Source organism: Aquila chrysaetos, chromosome 13 (assembly GCF_900496995.4).
Source record: "Aquila chrysaetos chrysaetos chromosome 13, bAquChr1.4, whole genome shotgun sequence".
NCBI lineage: Eukaryota > Metazoa > Chordata > Aves > Accipitriformes > Accipitridae > Aquila > Aquila chrysaetos.
Genome location: NC_044016.1, coordinates 35,151,448 through 35,172,100, shown reverse-complemented (window position 1 = coordinate 35,172,100; position 20,653 = coordinate 35,151,448). Strand labels below are relative to the sequence as shown.

Below are 20,653 nucleotides of genomic sequence, written 5' to 3'. Positions count from 1 at the left end.
ATCACTATCCTTTTGTTCTAAAGGAAAGGAAGTAAATCATCAGCTGAAATATGTCACTGGTTTACCAGCCAGTTTGTTGAAATATTTCTTAGTCTTATTACCTATCCTATAATGACAGATTAGAAATTTTTCTGGAGTTATCACTATAGTTCTATTTTGATAATGCTGTGTGAGTATTAGTTATTTTTCTGCAGAAGTCGTTAAGTGCTCAGTGAAGACGATGCACCTTGGACAGCGTGGAGATAGTGAGAAATCAGTTCACCTTAAATGTATAGCAGTAAAACCAGAGGAAATGCTAATATTTACACACCAGCTGAGCACTCTTCATAAAGAGGGTGTGCTGTCATGTTTGAAATGTAACTGAACTGGCAGAAATTCATGTACATCTTACCCTGCTGTGTCTGCTGTTCCTTAACTTTCAGCTCCCCAGAACTTCGTTTTGCTGAGCACTTTTTATAATAAAGTATTATCTAGATGGCATAACTATGTTATCTGTTGGTTTAAGTTTTTGCAAGTTTAAAAACAAACAAAAAAAACAACCACCAAACCCAAAATAAAGGCCTTTAGTGTCCTATCTCTGCCTTGTCACATAACTAATATTTCTCATGAGAATGAGGCTTTATATAATCATGTTACATTCCTTTCTTTATCAAAGCTGCTGAGGAAAGTAGAAAGCTTTGTGTTACATGTGGTTAAAAATGGCTATTGCATGCAGAAGATGTTAAGCTTTTACAAATTCCCTAAAAATAGGTGCCTAACTACAGAGAACAGCTCAGTTAATGCTTTTGCTTAAGGGAGGAATGAAATACATGCTTAACCTTTTGCAGACACCAGAAAAATCAATTTTCTGTTCATTTTTCTTCCCTGTGAATTCTCTGATAGGTACTGATAAGAAAGAGCACTGCAGTCAGTTTTAAGTGAGGATGTAGTTCTGGGGCTCATGGAATGACTGCTTTTTCTTAACATAGCATAGCAACAGCCAGGTGAGGGTAGGGGCTAGATTTTTACCTTCTTTTCCTCCTTATCAGAAGAAAGGACAAATAAGTTGACCAAGTTCTCATCAGTTTTGAGGGCATTAAAGATAGCAAAGTACATTTGTTGTAACTGAGCTGATGTTTCAGATGAAGCTTCATTCACTTTCTGTCATGTGTCCATGAATAATTTGTTACTTGAATCCTGTTAATGGCAGGTGGCGACCTGATCCCATCAGTCTGCCATACAGCACAGAAGAGGATGTTCATTAATATCACAGACTCCACAGTTTAAGTCTGTATTTTGAGCTGTTGTATTGCGGGCAGATACAGCTTAATGATTCTAGAGGAAAGGTAAAAAAAGGATCATTTTGGGGAAGGATGTTGTGTCAGCATTTGGAACCAGTGTATTTGCAGAAATCTGTCGTTTTACAGTGGAATTAATACCACCCGTGTGGATTGTTTGTTTCAATTTTTGTCTTCTTTCTTTAGACCTCAGGATACCCATGGACCAGAACTGATACTACCTGCCAGTATTGAATTCAGGGAAAGTTGTGAGTAAATTGTGAAGTTATAACACTAACCTGTTGACACATTTTTCTATAGTGTAATATTTCAGTCAGTTTGAAAACTTAAGTGTAACTGAAGTAAACACTGACAAGAATATTGACTGAACAGATGTTAGCTAATCCAGCAATATAACTTATTTTGTTGGGGAGGCTGAACAGACACTTCAGGTATTGAGGCAGGTTCATGCACATCTAATTCTAATGGCATTTCAACTCTTTATCTTTAGATACTCAAATTTAACTGTGAAAAAATTGTTAATCCCACCTCCTCAACAGTACATTGAATTAATTCTCTTCTATACAGTTCTCCATGCCTTGGATAATAGATTGCATCTTGGTCAAAATCCATTTTATGTAGTTTCTGATTAAGTTTACATTTTCATTTAGAATTTCGTTTTTTGTTTTCTTGGTCCCCAGGTTTTGAAGGTCTCAGATCTGGTAGAAAAATATCATACCAGAGATTGTCCAGACTTCAAATATTTGAAATTAAATAGATTTTGATCAAGCAAAGACAGATTTTTATTAGTATAAAATTCCCTGTAATAAGGGAGCTTCGTAGGAGTAGACTGGACAAGGGAAGCCTTGCATGTTCCTGCTCCCTTGAAGATGCAAATTTTCAGCAAAGAGATAGGAAATAGTACAGAACTATTTCCTGATGATCAGATTTTCTAGCTTCATATGGAAGTGTGTTGTTAGTGTGCCTAAGTAACGGTAGTACATAATAGACAATTTAGAGTTCAAATTCCTGTAAGTTGCTCCCCTCTCCCCTGCTCTTACTCTAAAAAGAAATCCTCTATGCTCCAAGTTATGATATTGTTTTATTTCATTTTCTTTCTGACTTTGGCTTTATGACATGTTGGTTTTTTCGTCTTTTTCTACAGCTGAAGATGCCTTCTTATCTGCCATTATAAATTACACAAATAGCTCGACAGTTCATTTTAAGCTGTCACCTACGTATGTTTTGTATATGACATGTCGGTATGTATTGTCAAGCCAGTACAGACCTGACATCACTCCTGCTGAGCGTACTCACAAAGTCATTGCAATAGTCAACAAGATGGTGAACATGATGGAAGGAGTGATACAGGTGAGTTTCTCTGCAAAAACATGTCAAGGGAATTAAATACGTGTTGTAGATTATCTAGTAACCTTCTTAGTCTTTTTCTTAGTTGGTTAAACGCTAATACCTGTATTGATGGCCCATGTGAAGGTTTGCTTTTGTCTCAATGAGTAATGTCAGTGGTGAAACACTCTCCTGAGCAGTGTGGGAGGTTAGGGAGGGGCTGTTGCTCTGAAGATATATTCTCTGACAAGAAGTTACTCTTCTCTTCTCTAGAAGGTAAGATCTTTGCAAGCATTTCTGGCCGTGAGCTCTTGTAAAACAAGTTGGATGTGCTTATTAAAGAATATTGTATAGATAGCAGTTGTTTGCACTGATTGATGCTTGGAGTGAACATATTGAAAAGAAACATGACTTTTTAATTTTGATCCTGTTATTTTTACAACTTCTGCAACCACAAAAACAGTAATAAAACTGGACTTTTTGAACCAAGCTGACACAATTGCTTTATAAAGAGAAATTTAATTTCTCAAATGTTCCGACATCTTCTATGTAGCCTGATGCTATTTCTATTACACGTGCAAGACTTCTACAGAAACACAGGGGGAGTTCTGTTTTGTGTAGGAATGCAGGATAAGATCCACTGGATTGTCTGTGAAATTAGACAGTACCTTGCATTGTGTAACTGTTGATAAAATGTAATGGTCATTTCCTGAAAAAGGAGTGCTAGTTCAGGTATCCTCACTAACTAATTAATTGTTGTAACTTCTTTTGTCTGTGGGTTTTTCTTAGAGGAAAAATGGAAATATATTTCTATATTTATTAAAAAGCCTAAGTTTGTTGCAAAAAGTACTGCCATAGTAGCCTGTATAGAGCAAGGACCCTGTTGCACTAGGCACTGTACAAGTCTAACAAATGCGTCAGTTCTGCTTTAGAGAATTTATGATGCAAGCGTTACACAACAGGTTGATTAAGGGAGAAGAGGAAAGTAAACAAGAGAGTGGCATGAGTGTCACAGTAAACCAAAACTGTTCAGGTTTCGGAAGGATTTAGTGGTGTTTTCAGCAGGGAGAATGTTGTAATTGGACAGCTCTGTAAACACAGTGGGCTCCCACCTTTCACAAGAAAGAATGGGAGAAAATGCCAGTGTTGAAGACACATGACAGTAAGAAAACAAACTAGCTTTTCATGTACGTTCTGAAGCTGATGAGAGGTTGAAAGGTGGTTTGACTCTGAAGTGAAGAACTAGCACATTGCTTTGAGTCTTGATGCTGTGGTAAATGGATATTTGATAAAATTGAAATGGTATCAAAAGTTAAACGTTCAGGTTCTCCTATTAAAAAAAAAAAATCTGGCTGTGGAAGAGTGAATTTGTTAAATTCAGAGGGGATACTCTGGCAGTAGTGGAGAACATGACATGCAAAGAGCCTGAACATAAGCAATTTAGTTGGGAGAATGGAAAGTAAACAATGAAAGGGTAGGCTTCAAATATAATCTGGAAGTTACAGGACTGAATCAAAGAAAGACACTGGTTTATACAACTAATGTAAATGAGTAACAATGACCCCAAAAAGACTTGGGGTGACAAGGATGGGTACAGTGGGAAAGCAAAGATAAAGTTCTGCATTCTTTGCGTTGAACTAGAATAGATAACCATGTAGCTGCTAGAAGATACTGGGGAGGTGGTCTCAAACACCTGTTTGATGAGAAAACAAATCACAGCTAGAAAATAGGTTATCCTGTGAAAACACTCATTTACAGCACTGAGAAGGGCTTCCCAAATTAAGTCTGACCTTGTGGTTGTTGCAAGCAAGTGTATTTTATATAATCCTGCTAATAGTATTGCAAAACTGTTAAAACCAAGTGTTTGTCTGGACTGTCCTTTGTGAAAGGCTATTTCTACAGCCTTGCAACTCTACAGTTGCAATCTAATCTCCAACCTAAAATTAAAGGAAGACATCAACAAGGAAGTGGTAGCTGCATTTGTGGTTTGTAGAAGGTGTTATCTAGTTGCAAGAAATAAACTGAAGAGAGTTGGAGGTTGAAGAAAATTGGGAGGAGGTTCTTTCAAATGTCAAGCTGAAGACGCTGGAGGAAAGGGGGAAAATGACAAATGTGATGAAAGAGTAGAACTTCAGTGAATTTGAAGGTTAATGGGCTGGAGACAAAGAAATGCATTGATTCTAAAGCTTGACCAGGAAAATGACATTAGCTTCGACCTGTCTTAGTGGAGTATAAACAGTACTAGCTAAGCCAAATGAAATTACTTCATCTAAGCTGTAGAATGAGTGGTTATATTGATGGCTGTCACAGTTAAATTACCATGTAATAAGTGGCTGTATCACAATAGCTTTTTTTGTATGTCTCAACTGTAAAGCCTGCCTGCACTGAAAGGCATCTGAGGGTGTGAAAGACAGAGAAGACAGATGGGAAGCAAGGGGAGAGAGGCACCCAAAACAGAAGTAGAGGGTGCACAGGCTCTTGTGCTGTACTGTGGGAGTAAAATAAATTGTTTAGATCCTAATTTTGCCTGCTTAGATCATAAGGAGACTTGATAGCTTTCTGAAGTTACTCAAGTAGTACTTGCTAACAAACGAAGTCTGTGACTTTCTGTAGCCTTTGCATTAGTGTCTGCAAATATTATAGAAGACTTCATATGAGATAGGGATAAAATCGGAGAGATCTATGAGAGGGCTCAGTGCTTTCAATAAAAATCTAGGAATAGAAACTTAATTCATATTAAAAAAACCCAATTTTTTAATCCGGGGGGAGGGGTGTGTATTCTTTTTTTTTTTTTTTTTTTTTTTTTTCCTTTCTTCCCCCCCAATTCATTCTGTGGCATTTCTGATCCTCTGCAAATTTTAACATTTGTTTGTAGAAGGAGCATCTCCTTTTGCTCTGTGCCAACACATCTTCAGTCAGTTCAGAATGCATTGGTTGGAAAGGGGGAAGAAGCAAAAAAGCAGTAGTAATTTGGTATTTTGAGCTCCAACTATAGTAGTAACAGCAAATGACACTTCAAAGTTTTGTGTCTAAGCTCATTGTGTTGCAGGTGGGGGAGAGTGGTCTGAATAGAAAGCCATAAAGAATTAAGTAAGAGCTCTGTTTTAAATAATCAGACAAACATAGCTGGTGGGGTTTTTTTTGTTGTTGTTTGCTTAACTCAGTGTAGCTTATCTGTACCAGCATTTAAGAAGCTTAGTGTGGTATTTCAGTAGACTCTTTTGTTGTTTAAAACAGTCTTTTTTTTTTTTTTTTTCTTTAATTGAAAAGCCATGTATTAAATCTGTCCTAGGTGTTTTATGTTTTTTGTTTTGTTTTGTTTGTGTGATTTTTGTTTGGGTTTTTTGTTTTGTTTTGTTTTTTTCCTGATGGGGATTTTCTGTCCCCCTTTGTTTGTTTGTACATTGTCTTCATTGCAGCAGTGTGGGCAAATAGCTCCCTGGATCTGTTACTTGGATGGCTACTTACCCCGTTGCCTGCAAAAAGTTCTGCGGGGTTTCTGTGGTGCACTGAGCATGGAATAACCAACTGGTCTGGGATGTCAACTAGTATAGGGCATTCCTTGAATTAATTGTGACATGTGGGCACTTCAGTTCTTAGCTGTTGTGCTACTAGTCCTATTAAAATAATTCATTTTTTAAGAGGGGCTCAGTTGCATCGTAGCTACTGATTAATGCATCTGTGTATAACTGTGAACATAAGTGTTGTACCTTCATATTTAGTGTTTGATTTCTAAAGCTATCATGATTGTTCACAAGTTTCTTTCTTCTATTCTGTTTGATTTCCTTCGTCCGTTTTTCTCCAGGAGGTAGACCAGGTTGATCAGGTAGGATATATTGCTGGGAACTGATCCTAGCTATGTTGGCTTAGCTCAGTTTCTCATGCTGCTTCCATATCAAAATACAATACTCAAACAGCTGGACTTAAACAGTTCATAACACTCATTCAGCAACTGGAACATGCAGTACTAAAATCCTTTTTTGACTTTGCAACTTTTACGGCATTCCATAATTTCTGCTTAACGCACTTCAATGTGGATATGAAATGACCAAAGTTCTTTTTCTTCCCTTTATTTTCTTTTTTTGTTGTTTGTGGTTCCTATTCTTTGGATTTCATCTGAGGTTGCCTGGCCTGGCATTTGTGGTCGGGAGATGGTGAGATAGATCAGTACTTGATACTGAATCACCTGGTATCAAAGCCAGTGAGTGCAGTATCAGAGTGGCAGTGGGCAGTAGTGAATATGCGCTTAAAAGTGCACAGATTACCAGATACTGCATTCCGCTAAGCTCTTAGCGCTGCATAACTAGACACTTGTGCCGTGCCTTTATTGATATGGCTATTGGCAATTTAACAGAATTTCATATGTTCAGTGAAAGTGTTAAAATTGAACTTACCAGTTACAGCAATTACAATTTTACATATAAACATTTTGCAAATATCTGGTATCTGAGATATGTTTGGTGAAATGGGAAAAGGTACTGGTCTATCTTTTGGAGCTTTTTTAAGCTGCCGTGCTTTATCAGAAGACTATTTCCCTGTATTATTTCTTCCTTCTTTCTGCTTACAGAAACAGAAGAATATTGCTGGGGCACTTGCCTTTTGGATGGCAAATGCATCTGAGTTACTGAATTTCATAAAGCAAGACAGAGATCTTAGCCGAATTACTGTGGATGCACAAGACGTTTTGGCACACTTGGTTCAAATGGCATTCAAGTAAGGCAATCAAACTTCCGTTGCACTTAACATATTCTACGTATCTGTGGGTTTGAGAATAACTTCACATTTTTGCTAAATTTTAGGTATAGCAATAATGTCTTTTGTGTATTGTTAAATATCTGAGAGGAGGACTAGAGAGGCTAGCCTTACTTCTTTAGACAGATACTTTGTTTTATGAATATGGATCACTGGGCTGTGCAAGGAGTTTCATCTGTTAACCGTTCTTGCAATAGTTGAGGCTGTCAATGAAAATTTTAGGGAAATGTTATTTAAATTTATTTTGTGTTGATTGCTTTCTCTTAATTTAAGGTTTTTATGGAGATGTGAGGAAAGGTTTTTGCTGTTAATGTATAAATACATAGGCTTCAATATTTATGGATCTCTAAAGTATTGAACCTTGCGCTCTTTAAGGGCTTCTCATTATCTACTTTCATAATTCACATAAATAGCAATTTGCACAGTGGGGGTTTTTCAGTTTTTTTCTTAAAAATACTAAAGACAGTTTTTGGCTTGGGGTAAAATCAACCTATGCTCATCAGCTCAGGCAATTACAATACTGATTAAAAGAAAAATTTAACGAAGTATCCAATGGGAAGGGAAGTCCTCTGAGAAAAGGGTCCTCAAACAAAGATAACTACATTGAGTGAGCACAGCACTAATCAACAAGAAAGGCTTAATTGTTGTTCATTTGTAGATCCACTGTAGTTAAAGGTAAGAGAAATACAAGAATCAAAAAATTGTTTACATAAAACACTAGGGCCATTTCAGGATCTTGTGGATTGGCTCAGAAGAGGAAAATATTTTTTTTTTTTTTTTTTAATACTACTCTTCGTAGATTTTAAAACAGAGAAAAGTGTATTTCTGTTTGGAAAAAATTGTTTTTGCAGTCTTACAGAACCAAAGTTTGGCCTGACAGCATCTCTTTATGTAGCATATGACCTTTGCTTACAAGTGTGGTAGTGATACTGCATTTAAGTGGCTCTGTTCCCTGATAACCTAATTCTTTTTTCAACATTTCTAGGAAAGGTACAGGAGAACTGGTCTCTCTGGCCTTTTAAAAAGTATTATTTGGTTCCCTGTAGTCACATACATAACACTGCGATTTCAGGAATCTTGTAATTTGATAGTTCTCTTTTCTTTAGAAGCATTCGTAATGAAAACATACAGGATTTTAAAATTTCTTTTTTGGTTCTTTTTTTTTTTTTTTCCCTTCCCTTCCAGGTACCTCGTTCATTGTCTGCAGTCAGAGCTTAATAACTACATGCCAGCATTCCTTGATGATCCAGAGGAAAATAATCCTCAGAGGCCTAAAATAGGTTAGACTACTTGATCTTTTCTTGTGTCTTTTAAACCATACAATTAACTAGTAATAAATAGAATTGTTCTGAATGGTGATATGGCATTCACAAGTTGCCCTAACCCCTGAGAATTGTTTGGATCAATTTTGCATGAATGATAAGAAAGGACAGTAGTGACATTCAATGATTTATATTGGGTTTAAAAATCATGGAATAATTTAGTTTGGAGGGGAACCTCTGGATGTCATCTAATGCAGTGTCTTGCTCAAGGCAGGTGCAACTGGATCAGGTTGTTGAGAGTATTGCCCGGTTGAGTTTTGAGTCTCCACTGAGGGATGGAGATGCCACAACATCTCCGAGTAACCTGTTCCAACATTTGACTACCTTAATGGTGAAAATACTTTTCCCATATCTAATTGGAATTTCCCATGTTGCAATCTTTGTGTTGGTTTGTCTGTTGTTCTATGCTATCACTACTGTGTACCTTTGAGAGGGATCTTGTTCTGAACCCTCCCATTAGGTAGATGAAGACAGTGATAAGCTTTGCCCTTAGCCTTCTCTTTCCCCAGGATGAACCGAATCCACTTCTCTGTCCCTCTTTTATGTCCTCTTCTCCAGCCCCCTAATCATCTTGGTGGCTCTCTGCTGAATTTGCTCCATTAAATCGGTATCCTCCTTGTGCTGGGGAGTCTAAAACTGGCTGCTGTACTCCAGATGCAGTCTCTCAAATGCTGAATGCATAGGAAGGATGGATTCCCTCCCTTCTGCTAGCTGCACTGCTGCTAACTTAACAGCTTAGTATGCAACTGGCTACCTTTCAGGCAAGGACATGCTGCTTAATGATGTTCAACTTGATGTTTACCAGGATCTCTGTCATTTTCGGCAGAGCTGCTTTCTGTCCAGATGGCACCTAGACTATACTGTTGCAAAGCGTTAACTCCTTCCCAGATGCAGGACTTGGCAGTTGCCTTTGAACTTCATGAAGTCCCTGTCAGCCCATTTCTCCAGCCTATTGAGGCCCTTCTGAAAAATACTGCTGCCCTTCAGCGTATCAGTATTTCCCCCCAGTTTGGTATCGTCTGTGAATTTGCTGAGAATGCACTCCATCTAATCACTCAGGTCATTAATAAAGTCATTAAACAGTATCAGTCCCAGTCTCAATCCATGAGGGAAGCCACTAATAGCTGACTGCCAGCTAGACTTTGTATCCACAAATCCACCCAGTCCAGCGGTCCAGCCAATATTCTACCTACCTTATCATCTGGTTATCCAGTCCTTATCTCGGCAATGTCACTATAAGGACGCTGTGGGAGAATCTGACAAAGTACCTCCCAGGTACTAAGGCGAAGCTGACCGGCCTTGTAGATTCCTGCCAGGGATCCCTGCCACAATACTTTAAATATGATAGCGCTTTGCAGCAATGTCAAGCTTCGTGGGATATTCTGTCCATGAGAGCATTCTGGTCATGTGTGCTATCCTGCTGTGTCTGTAATCCCGGCTCAGTGACTGTGCTCAGACTTCCAGTGCCTCTTGCTGTTTTCCATGCTGAACACATTCACGCACAGGCCCCCGAGATAGGATCCCTCTTGTGCTTTTCATGGGGAAAGTGTGAGAGCCTCCTGCATTATGTAGCCTGTTGACTAAAGAAAATGGAAAAATGTAAAAAATATTCAAGTTTGAGGGAATTAACCGAGGATAAAATGTTAGGAAGAGTTAAGAAAATAGCGACGTTCTGAATAATTAAAGTAAAGATGATCTGCAGAGCTATTAAGTACAGTCATTCTGTTCAACTATGAAGAGTATTTATACAAAATTCATATATACTTCCTGGTCTTTGGGGTATTAAGCTTGCTGCAATTGCTTTTTTCCTGTGTTGAACATTGAAGGAAGAATATAAAAATGTACTGTTTTCTTTTTAGTGCCCTGTAGTGTAACAGAGAGAACTTTCTGGGACACAAACCCTGAAAAAGTAGCAAACTGACATTGGAACAAAGGCAGATGATGTTCATTATTTCCGTTACTTTTGAGCTGCTTTATAGATTTCTGTCTTATACAGATAGTTTTTTCCAGTCACAATCCTGTGTTTCAATGCTAAAGAAATTAATTTGGTGGTCTCTTCAATAGAGATTTCAGATAAGAGTATTGCCTTAGAAGAAGGCTTGGAGATAAATGTTCTGCTTGCATTCATACATTCTACCAAGAAGCATGTAGGGATGTTTGCTCTCGGTGAAGCTAACAGGAGGTCCTTACTGCTTCTTGCATAATATTGCAGTGAACTAATGGGCAAAAGGAAATTTGAATAATATTTTAAAAAACTAATGTATAAATTACATCATGCAATGCACATACTTTCTTCTGAAATTTTTGGATACAATTTGATATTTAACTGCAAGGACCTGTGGAATAATTGCAATGTGCATTTGAAACAGTAGAATATAAAGTTTTTAAATTGTTATTAAAAATAATAGAAAAATGAGTTTACTCAAGTGAGGACAAGATTTAAGTGTCAGATATAACCAATTATATACTTGTATATTAAATATTTCCCCCAAAGAATTTATTTTCATTTCAGGAGTTAAAAAATGTGTTTCAGCTATCACTTTAATGTTGCTCCATCTTGAAAACCACAGAGCAGTGAATTTATTTCTGTAACTTAAATAGATGCAGGTTCTGCCTAGCATTTACCAACCTGGGTTAGGTGCCTCTGTGTTATTATTTATTGCCTCAATCAGTTGTACATTGCAGTATGTGAATGTGATTTACTTTTTGTTTTATCTTTGTAGATGATGTGCTGCATACACTGACTGGGGCTATGTCCCTCTTGCGACGATGTAGAGTGAATGCTGCTCTGACTATACAGCTCTTCTCCCAGCTGTTTCATTTTATCAACATGTGGCTTTTTAACAGATTAGTTACGGCCCCAGATTCAGGGTTATGTTCACATTACTGGGGAGCTATTGTTCGTCAACAGTTGGGGCATATTGAAGCCTGGGCGGAAAAACAGGGTTTAGAATTGGCTGCTGATTGCCACCTGAGCAGAATAGTGCAGGTGAGTGTGGGTATTTTTGATTAACATTTCTCCCATAATTTTATATTCAAAGAGAATATTTGTATATTCTGTGTTCCTGGAGAATAGCATGTGGACAAGTGTAGTTTGCGTGTTATCAATCCTGGAACATTGAGGTGGCATGCAAAAACACAACATATATTTTTTTAACATCATTTATATTAAAGTTACAAGTGAAATTAATAATTAGTGATTTTGGCTAACAGGATGTTCAATTTCTGTTTATAAGACTGAGCTATAACTATGCTGAACAGAGTAACTGAAAAATTGGTATGCTGCATTCATGATAGGGTTAGTATTAATTCATCTTGCAGGTACAGAAGATATAATTAGTGGTTGTTTTGGGGATATTTGTGCTGCTTCTGTAACAAATCTGGATTTTTGCTTTGTCTACTCCTGTCTCTCGTCTAAAGAAAACTCAGAAACAAGGCTTAAGGTTTCGTTCTGCTTTGGATTTGTCTCCTATGACCTTTTTTTTTCTCTCCTAGGCAACCACATTGCTTACCATGGACAAATATTCACATGCAGACGTTCCAAATATTAACAGTACTTGCTTTAAGCTGAATTCTCTGCAGCTACAAGCTTTGTTGCAGAATTATCACTGTGCTCCAGATGAACCACTCATCCCAACAGTAAGTCTCTTCTATCACTTCCTGTGCTGTTTAACATACCTGAGGAATATAGACTTAAAGTAAAAGCACTGCCTGAAAATAGCTATCTGGAATTGTTACAAGAAGAGTCAAAGAGGGCGATCTGCTCTCCATACAATAAGAAGTATCGGTGGTATCAGCTGGCTTCTGGCCACCAACTTTGGTGGGAGTACTTCACTGCAGCTTGAGCAGGATATTACCAAGAATCTCTCTTACACCAAGCTGGAATGTAGGATAACACTGCATGTTGAGCATACTCAGAGAGGTGTCACTGCACCTTACACCATTTGTGGATGAAATATCCAGTAAGGCGGTAGAGGAGAGGTGCACAGAGCACTCCCAAAAGCTAGTTCTGTGTATAACCACAGAAACAAAGATGGAAATTTTAACTGTAGAAATCAAAAGAAAGAAGCAGGAACACTAAGCTTTTTTACACGTGGGATGTAAAAATCCATGAATCTTGAATCCCTTTATACAAGCAGTAGACAGTTTGTCCTTTGATGGACAGATTGATACATGGAACGTGTATGTAGAGAGAGATGTTGTTTTCAGAACTTTTTTTATTTTGATATTTAATACATAACTGACTATTCTAAGTTTTACCCATGAGAAACATTTTTTTTTTTTTTTGCAAAAGTCAAAAGAGGTTTTGTGTTCCTTGCAGAATTGTAATCATATGTGGATGACAACTCTTAAGGTAAACCCTGATTACAGGCTAGTTGACTGATCTCAAAAATCTTAAAAGGTGAAGATAATCTAATATTTATATAACTGAATGCATTGTCTACAATGTCTGTTTTTTTAATAACTTTGGATACATCTGTTTATTAAATCAAAGGTACTAATACAGTGGTTCTAAAGGTGTTAAGGGAGACTTGTAGCTTCGATATGTTTTTATATATTGGCTACCAAACCAAAAAGTCCTTTGCTGAAGAACATAGCTTGTATTTCATGTTTACACATAGATAGAATTCCACAGTTTGTTATTATTGTTCTTTAGGGACCTCCAAAGAAATACAGTGCTAGATTTGACCGGTCTTCTTTGTGTCAGAGGGAGGATTACAACATGGCTAGTTTGTCCTCTTGTGGTGAAGTGGTATTTGGGACTTCTTTGCTCCTTGCTATGAAAAAGACTTGTACACTCAAACTCTGACTTACTGCTGCCAAATCTGAAAAATTTCAAGGCTTGGAATTTGTTCAAAGGAATATAAATGTATTTACTTTTACTTGCTTTAGTTTGATGTAATTCGTTTAAAAATTAGCACCTTTTATGGTAAAAAGGCCCTTTCAAAGAGCACTTCTAAAGACAGGCTGGATTTATCTGACTTCCCCCTGGAAATTTGCTGAAACTGAACATTCAGATGAGAACACTTACACTGTGTTGTCTCAACTGTGTTCTGCGTTGTGCTCCAGTAATAAAATTGTTGTATCAAGCTTACAGATTCTGAGTTGCATGTTTGTGTAACTGGGGTGAGATAAAGACCAAACTGTCAAGCTGGTCTTGGGAGCCAAGTAGAAGCTGTAGAAAGAGACTGGAAATCACATCTGAATCTTCGATAAAGCAAATACTTGTAGTAAAGCAATCTATATGTAATATTGGTAGCAGCTTCAGATAAATTAGTTGTAGTAATTCTGTCTTGATGCCAGCAAAATCACACATCTCTGGGGTGAGTTCTCTTCCTGAAAGAATGGTGGTTAACTAGAGGTAAAGATAGTTTTAAGTATTGATGCTACCTGCTTGTTCAAACGTAGCGATGAGTCAAACCTGGGGTGATTTCTTGGTTCCTAAGGCAGACCATGCAACTTGGAACAGACTGAGTGCTCAGAGAATTACTACTTATATCTTTTTAAAAGTTGCCTGTAACTTTTTTTTATTTCACTTAGCAATTGAATACTTTCAAGCTAAAACTTAGGCCTGCCTAAGGCATTTAAGGGAACAGAAAAATGGAGGAACTGCTTGAGGAGAGAGAGAGAAGAGCTTTTCGTTGTGCACTCTTCTGAGTAGTTTGGGATAAATAGAAGAATGTAGAAACACAGTGCTGCTTGGACCTTTACTTTTTGCAAAGTTGTTAGGAATTTGATTTTTGTTAACTTCTGAATTAATTTTCCTCAGTTCGTATGATCTAATAATAGATAACCTATTGGAACCTTACAGATCTGTCTAAAATGTAGAAGGAAAACTACTGTGTGCTACATGCAACCACAGTAGCTATCTTGTGAAAAGTACACTGGGTTCATAGAGCTCTTTGTGATGCTAAGCGGAACAGCTGTGCACCAAATGTAAAACTTAAAAGTTCCCTGCCGCACCTTGAGTGATCCTGCTCATGTGTTGTGTGCTTCTACAGTGTTATGTAAAGAATAGATATCTACATTAAGGGATCCTTCACTTTATACTGAGCTCCCAGGAAATGTAGAATTCAATTAGTTCTATAAAGCTTCCAGACTAGAGAACTGTATATGCCATTGGTCCTCTGTGTTTGTGTCCTGATGGAGCTGAAAATCCTGTTTTACACAAGTTGTCTGTTTCTTTTCTATATATTTAGCCTTACAGAAGTATGTATACACTCAACAAAGTGTGAAGATTTTAAAGCTGCCTGTGATTCCGCCTCTGCACATGCATGTTATCTGCTATGTATTTTTAAATACAGCTCTCATCTCAAGTAAAAACATGCACCATAAGTTTTGAAAATACTGAAGAAAAATAAATGCTGCTCTTATATTCTCTAACTACATAATCTATGGGATTTAATCAAATAAAGCAATGCATTGTACTGACTGTGCATGGTGGAGCTGAAGAAGTTTTATATCTGATAATCTGGTTTCCAAAGTCCTTTTTCTTGTAGTCTTAGTATTTTCCTAATGTTAAGTTTTTTTTTCTTTAATGAAAATTATCCCTTTATGGTAACAATGTCTTTCTGCCTTCTATCCAGGAACTGATAGAGAATGTAGTAACTGTTGCAGAAAATACGGCTGATGAACTTGCTCGCAGCGATGGCCGAGAAGTCCAACTGGAAGAGGATCCTGACTTACAGCTACCTTTTCTTTTACCAGAAGATGGCTACTCCTGTGATGTTGTCAGAAATGTTCCAAGTGGTTTACAAGAATTTTTAGATCCACTCTGTCAGAGAGGTTAGTTCTTCTGTTGTTGTACAATGATCTTCTTTTTTTGGCGTAGCGAACACAGAATGCAAAATATATGTTAGCTAAATGTAGACTACTTACTTTTTCTTTATGTATGTTTCAATCTTTTTGTACTGTGTTCTTTAAATGTTTACTTTTGCAACCCATAAAAAGTATGCAGGAATTTTTAATCCTTACCCTTTCTCTCTGTCCCTTTCATTCACTTTCAAAGTTCTAAATAAGCAGTGCTGAGTTACTAGTGCCTACTGAAACTTTGTTTTGCCTTTGCTCCAGAGGTTTTTTGGATTTTGGTGCTAGAGCAGCAAAAATTTACATAAATGTAAATTTTGTAATGCTTCAAAAATTTCACAGTCAACTTTTAAAGCTAATGTGAATTAAATAAAGTAACTTTTTTTTTTACTCATCGCTGCTTCCATATAACAAAAAACCACAAGCTAAAACCGATTCTTTTAATGTTCATCACTGTCAGAATGTATGGTTTGGGCATTTGTAGTCCAACGAAATTTCAGATAACAAGTTGAGAGCTCTTGTGATTGGGCGAAAGTGACCTAAACTTGAGAAAGTAAAGCAGGGGGTCTGTCAGAGCATTTACAGTGAATGAACAAGTTATGATTCTTATCTTGTGCTAGTCAATTTTATTAGAAGCTTTTTTGTTACATAATTTCTTAAGAATTTTCTGCTTGAAAAGCAGTTGTTTAAAAATTTCCACATGAATATCATGGTAGGTAGGACAGCAAAGGAGGCTATTGACAAAGCAGACTTACTCTATCCCACAGGGAAGTTGTGTAATTTTTAGTTCCAACTCAGTTTATAGAAAAGCCATATTCTTTCATTTAAAAAAAAAAAAAAAGTAGGAAACTGACTGTTTTGAAAGTACAGTGAGTTACAGAGGATGTAGTCTTGAGACTAAAGAAGACTAGTAGAATAAATTTTTTAATCAATAAATATAATTCACTTGCCGTACAAATGTCTGTATAGTTATTACAAGTAAGGCCTTTTTAATGCATACATTCAAAATTTTACTTTTTAGGTATCCCTTAAATTATGCTGAGGCACTGGTTTGCAGTAAATCGGTGTAAAATGAATTGCCGAAAGATGGTCTTTGCAAGGAGGAGAATCTCATGTATTTGGATGGAGTGATTTGTAATTTGACTGTGATGTGGATTCTCACTGTTCCTGATTTAGGAGTCAGTGTTGGATACCTCTCAGCTGCTGTGGCTCCATTTTATTTAAATTCTAGGAATTGCTTAATTAACAAAAAAAACCCAAACCACCAAATAAAACCCCACTTTTAACTGCACAGTTGCATTAAAAAAAAAGTAATGAGTCCAGGTGAAGCTTCACCTCTGCCAAATCTATGCTGGACTGGTTAGCTAGCTAGACACTCTGCAAAACAGATTTCTGTGGTGCTGTCTTATTCAGAGTTTTCTGGTGGTTTGTATTCTAAAAGATGACTTGGTGTTTCATGTCTCTCTTGAGTCATGCAATATTTTGCAGCCTAAGAGTTTTCTATGAGTTTGTAGTGTTTTTAAATACATATGTTTCTCAGAAGCAACAGCTATAAAACTAGGATTTTGTAGATACCATAAAATTGCAGTGAAACGCATAATGGCATCTAAGATACAAGATTCAACATAGTAATGAATATAGAAAGATAAATACTGCGATTTGGTCTTTCCTTGTGGCAGGCTGTTTGATTTTAATTAATCTGTTGAGAAGATAACCATGTTGATGTTACTTTCTCATTTAGGTTTTTGTAGACTAACACCTCATTCACGGTCACCGGGCACGTGGACGATATACTTTGAAGGTGCAGACTATGAAAGTCACCTGTCACATGAGAATGCTGAGCTAGTAAGTATTGATTCAGTGAATAATTGTTAAAACTTGAATAGTGGTTTCTTGGCAAGCCATTGTGTTTTACGTGATGAGTTTTAATCCTTATTAGGAAGAACAGGCTTCATAATTAAACATGTAGTTCATCAGTAATTTGGTGAATTGAAGTAACTACTTGCAGATTTTTTTAAGTCAAGTGTTTTTCTAGGCTGTGGCATGATAAAATTCTCACGTAAGCAAACTTTGTCTGTTGTGTTCCCCCACCCTGGGAGTGAAGAAATTACTTTTAAACACGGCAAAAATACATACAGACATGCACCTGCAAATAACCTGTAATGTGAATGGAGCTGCAGGCTGCTTTTATTTACAAACTGGCATTTACCAACTAAGTGTTTAGTATTAAGTGGTAATCTGGTACTTTTTTTTCTGCTAGGTTTTCAGGAAAAATTCTTTAGTTTTCCTTTTCATTATACTTATTTAAGAAGGGTTTCACTTCAGTGTGAGGTGGCTTTTTTTCTATTGTAGGGTTTTTTGTTTTGTTTTGGGTTTTTGTTGTTGTTTTTGAATATGTGATAACTAAGAATACCAAAGTTACAGAGCAGCTTGGTTTTGGAAAGATGGTGGCTTTATGTGCAATAATTTTTAGAGCAACTAAACAGAAATAGCTTCATGTTCATATGTTAGATGACATTATGCAGTCTTGCTGCAGTGGCCTAAAGAACGCATTTACTTTGCAGAAGAGAGCATTTTTGAAATCTGTATGACTGATACAGCAGAGCCCAGTCTTGAACTGATAAGCCAAGCTCTGCAGGTTTGGTATCTCCATAAACAGGCATTTGACTGAGGAAAATATAGCAGAGACATTCTTGAGACATCATACTCTTCCTCCTCCCTTTGTAACTCTAAAGAAATGCATTTTTTTAGAGCTAGTGGAAACAAAAATCATCTGAAGTCATACTAGGTATTTGCTGTTCCACATACTAAGAAGAAGCTGAAGCAGAGTTCTGGCCAGTCTTCCTTAAAAAGGCTTGATAAAGAAATGCAGGATGAGTGGATGCTACTATTTCATTCATCCATGGAAATGAATGCCATGTAAGACGGTTCAAATAACCTGATCTAATCATTTTTCTCTCTGGTGCGTGTATGTTAATTGAATGTGCTACACTTGAGAGTGCCAGAAGTCTTTAGCCTTGCTGTCTGAGCTGTGCTCTAAATGCCAGTTCACAAATCACCTCTTGGTGCAACATCTCTACATAATCTAAATAGTAGGTACATGTTCCATTTTATAGCTCTGAGGTCCTCCCCCTCTCCCCTGCTCCCAAGTCAAAACTTCTCACAATTCTCCTTTTCTTGACAGTCTGGAGAATTGCCCAGGGTAGGCAGTCCTCCTCAAATCTTCACTGAAGATTTTCTTTTGTTTGTGGACCAAGAGAGAAATTCAGGATAGACTGATGGCAAACTCATGTTCCCAGTGACTTACCTTTTCCAGTGTGTATGTTTTTTGTTGAATTAGTTTAATAACATTTCTAGTAAAATTAATGGAAAAAATCCTAAAGTTGGAATAGGTTCTGTTCTTCTGCCATCCCTGGCACAGGAGTGCTAAAATACTCCTAAAAACTGCTTGCTTTTCTCATACTTGAACTTCATCAAAAAGTGTTAGTATTTTTTGAATTAAGTTCCTTTGCTTATATTTTTACTTTGTCATGCGCTTGTGGAACTTGCAGTTAGCAGGTTTTAATATGAATACAAGCTAGGGTGCTTTCACTTACATGCTTCAGCTAATGAAGGCTGTGATGGCAACTTTTTGAGTAGTGGGAACTGGCAATGCTGCAAAGATACAAAAAAAGTTACTGAACATGGTTAGGGGCTCTGGTGGTATTCGAGTTACAAAGGTTTCAGAAGTGAAATTTTTTGGAACTTTCTTAGAAATCTTTAACTCTGCCTCTGAAATGAATTGGCCTCTTAATATCTTTGCAGAATTATTATCTTCTAGATGCAGCACTAAAAACTGAGCTCCATATAGATCACCCTCACCTTTCTAATAGGGGCCTACTGAGTCTGAACTTCAGTTTTCATTAAAAGTTACTACAGTTTTATAGACCTGTTATTTCAAATTGTGAATCATTAATAATCTCTTTACTGAATTAGAGAAAGAGAAGCAATGAGTAGACTTCAAAGCTTCAGCGGTGTTCATAACACAGGTGTAATACTTGATGATGTGAATCCATGTTAATCAAATGTTAGAGATTCTACCTTTTAAAATGGAGTACCAGACATATTATTTAGGGTGCGAGATCTGCTGCTGCAGTAACAACTTAGTTTTGATTGTAGATGAACTATTTTGTGCAGTAATTTTCCTAGCCTGGCAGCTAATATGAACTCTTGTCTTTTTTTCTTCTTTCTCCTTCCCTGTTTGATAGGCTCAGCCTTTGAGGAAGGAACCTGAAATTATCACTGTAACACTAAAAAAACAAAATGGAATGGGCCTGAGCATTGTTGCTGCCAAGGTATGGAAGTCAGTTTGTTTAAGTGTTATTGAAAAAAGCTTTTTTAAATCAGCCTGCTGTGGAAAATGTTAATGGAAAAGTCTATTTCCCTTAAGTTTGTTGTGCACATCAAGCTGATCATACTTTTATTTTGGCTGGGCAATGTTTCTGTAAGATACACAGATGTGAACAATACAAGAGGAAACATAATATGGATGTAGTTGTTATGACATTTAAGTTTAAACCTCTACTACAGGTTTACTCTTTTGTCAGAGCCAAAAATTGACAGTGTTATTAATTCCATTTAATAAACAGGCTTATTTAGCACTTCTGCTGAAAAGTAGCAGAAGTATCTAGGAAAGAAAAGCAGTAGATATAAAGAATAAAATGTGTGGTTTGGTTTTTTTTTTTTAATTTGATGAATAAATAAAATAAATATATACATTAAAGTTTGTATACTTTCTACTATGAAGACAACACTTTATGTTTTGCACAGTGTACAGATGCATGTATGACTTCAGTTTTGCTGCTTTATAGTAGAGAGCTAGTGTGTTAAGTAGCTTTGTGAAGGAGGGTATATCTCTTGCCCTGACTTGCTGAAATTGTGGGTGTATGCTACTCTTAGTAGCGCTAGATAGTAATGTATAGAATGCATATACAACTCCAGCCACCAGATGGAGGACTCCACTAGTTGGTTGGTTTTGCTTTATTAACTGGGTCACATAGCAGACAAAATCTTTGCGTTTTAAGCTTGTTATAAATTATGCAACAGTGATATCCAAAAGTCCTTGTTGTCATTACGTGGTGTGGAACAGATAAAACAAGTCTTTCCTATGTCTCTTCACTGTGTAGTACA

The 20,653-nt window shown here is 36.9% G+C and overlaps 1 protein-coding gene across 25 annotated transcripts in view; it reads left to right on the top strand.

The window, feature by feature from the left end:
• The window catches only part of AFDN (afadin, adherens junction formation factor), a 131,893-nt gene that overhangs the window by 67,801 nt on the left and 43,439 nt on the right, over window positions 1-20,653 (top strand). For 17 of the 25 annotated variants that reach the window (XR_003926259.2, XM_041128335.1, XM_030034673.2 and 14 more), the window contains 10 exons: window positions 1,464-1,525; window positions 2,422-2,627; window positions 6,409-6,429; window positions 7,171-7,316; window positions 8,541-8,635; window positions 11,401-11,666; window positions 12,173-12,316; window positions 15,265-15,463; window positions 17,226-17,329; window positions 19,732-19,818. Coding sequence is in view for 24 of the 25 variants with exons in the window: in XM_041128335.1 (XP_040984269.1) it covers window positions 1,464-1,525; window positions 2,422-2,627; window positions 6,409-6,429; window positions 7,171-7,316; window positions 8,541-8,635; window positions 11,401-11,666; window positions 12,173-12,316; window positions 15,265-15,463; window positions 17,226-17,329; window positions 19,732-19,818 (1,330 nt within the window). In the remaining variant the exon portion in view is untranslated. The remainder of the gene's footprint in view (window positions 1-1,463; window positions 1,526-2,421; window positions 2,628-6,408; window positions 6,430-7,170; window positions 7,317-8,540; window positions 8,636-11,400; window positions 11,667-12,172; window positions 12,317-15,264; window positions 15,464-17,225; window positions 17,330-19,731; window positions 19,819-20,653) is intronic. The other 8 variants (XM_030034696.2, XM_030034687.2, XM_030034681.2 and 5 more) reach the window with 1 other exon arrangement.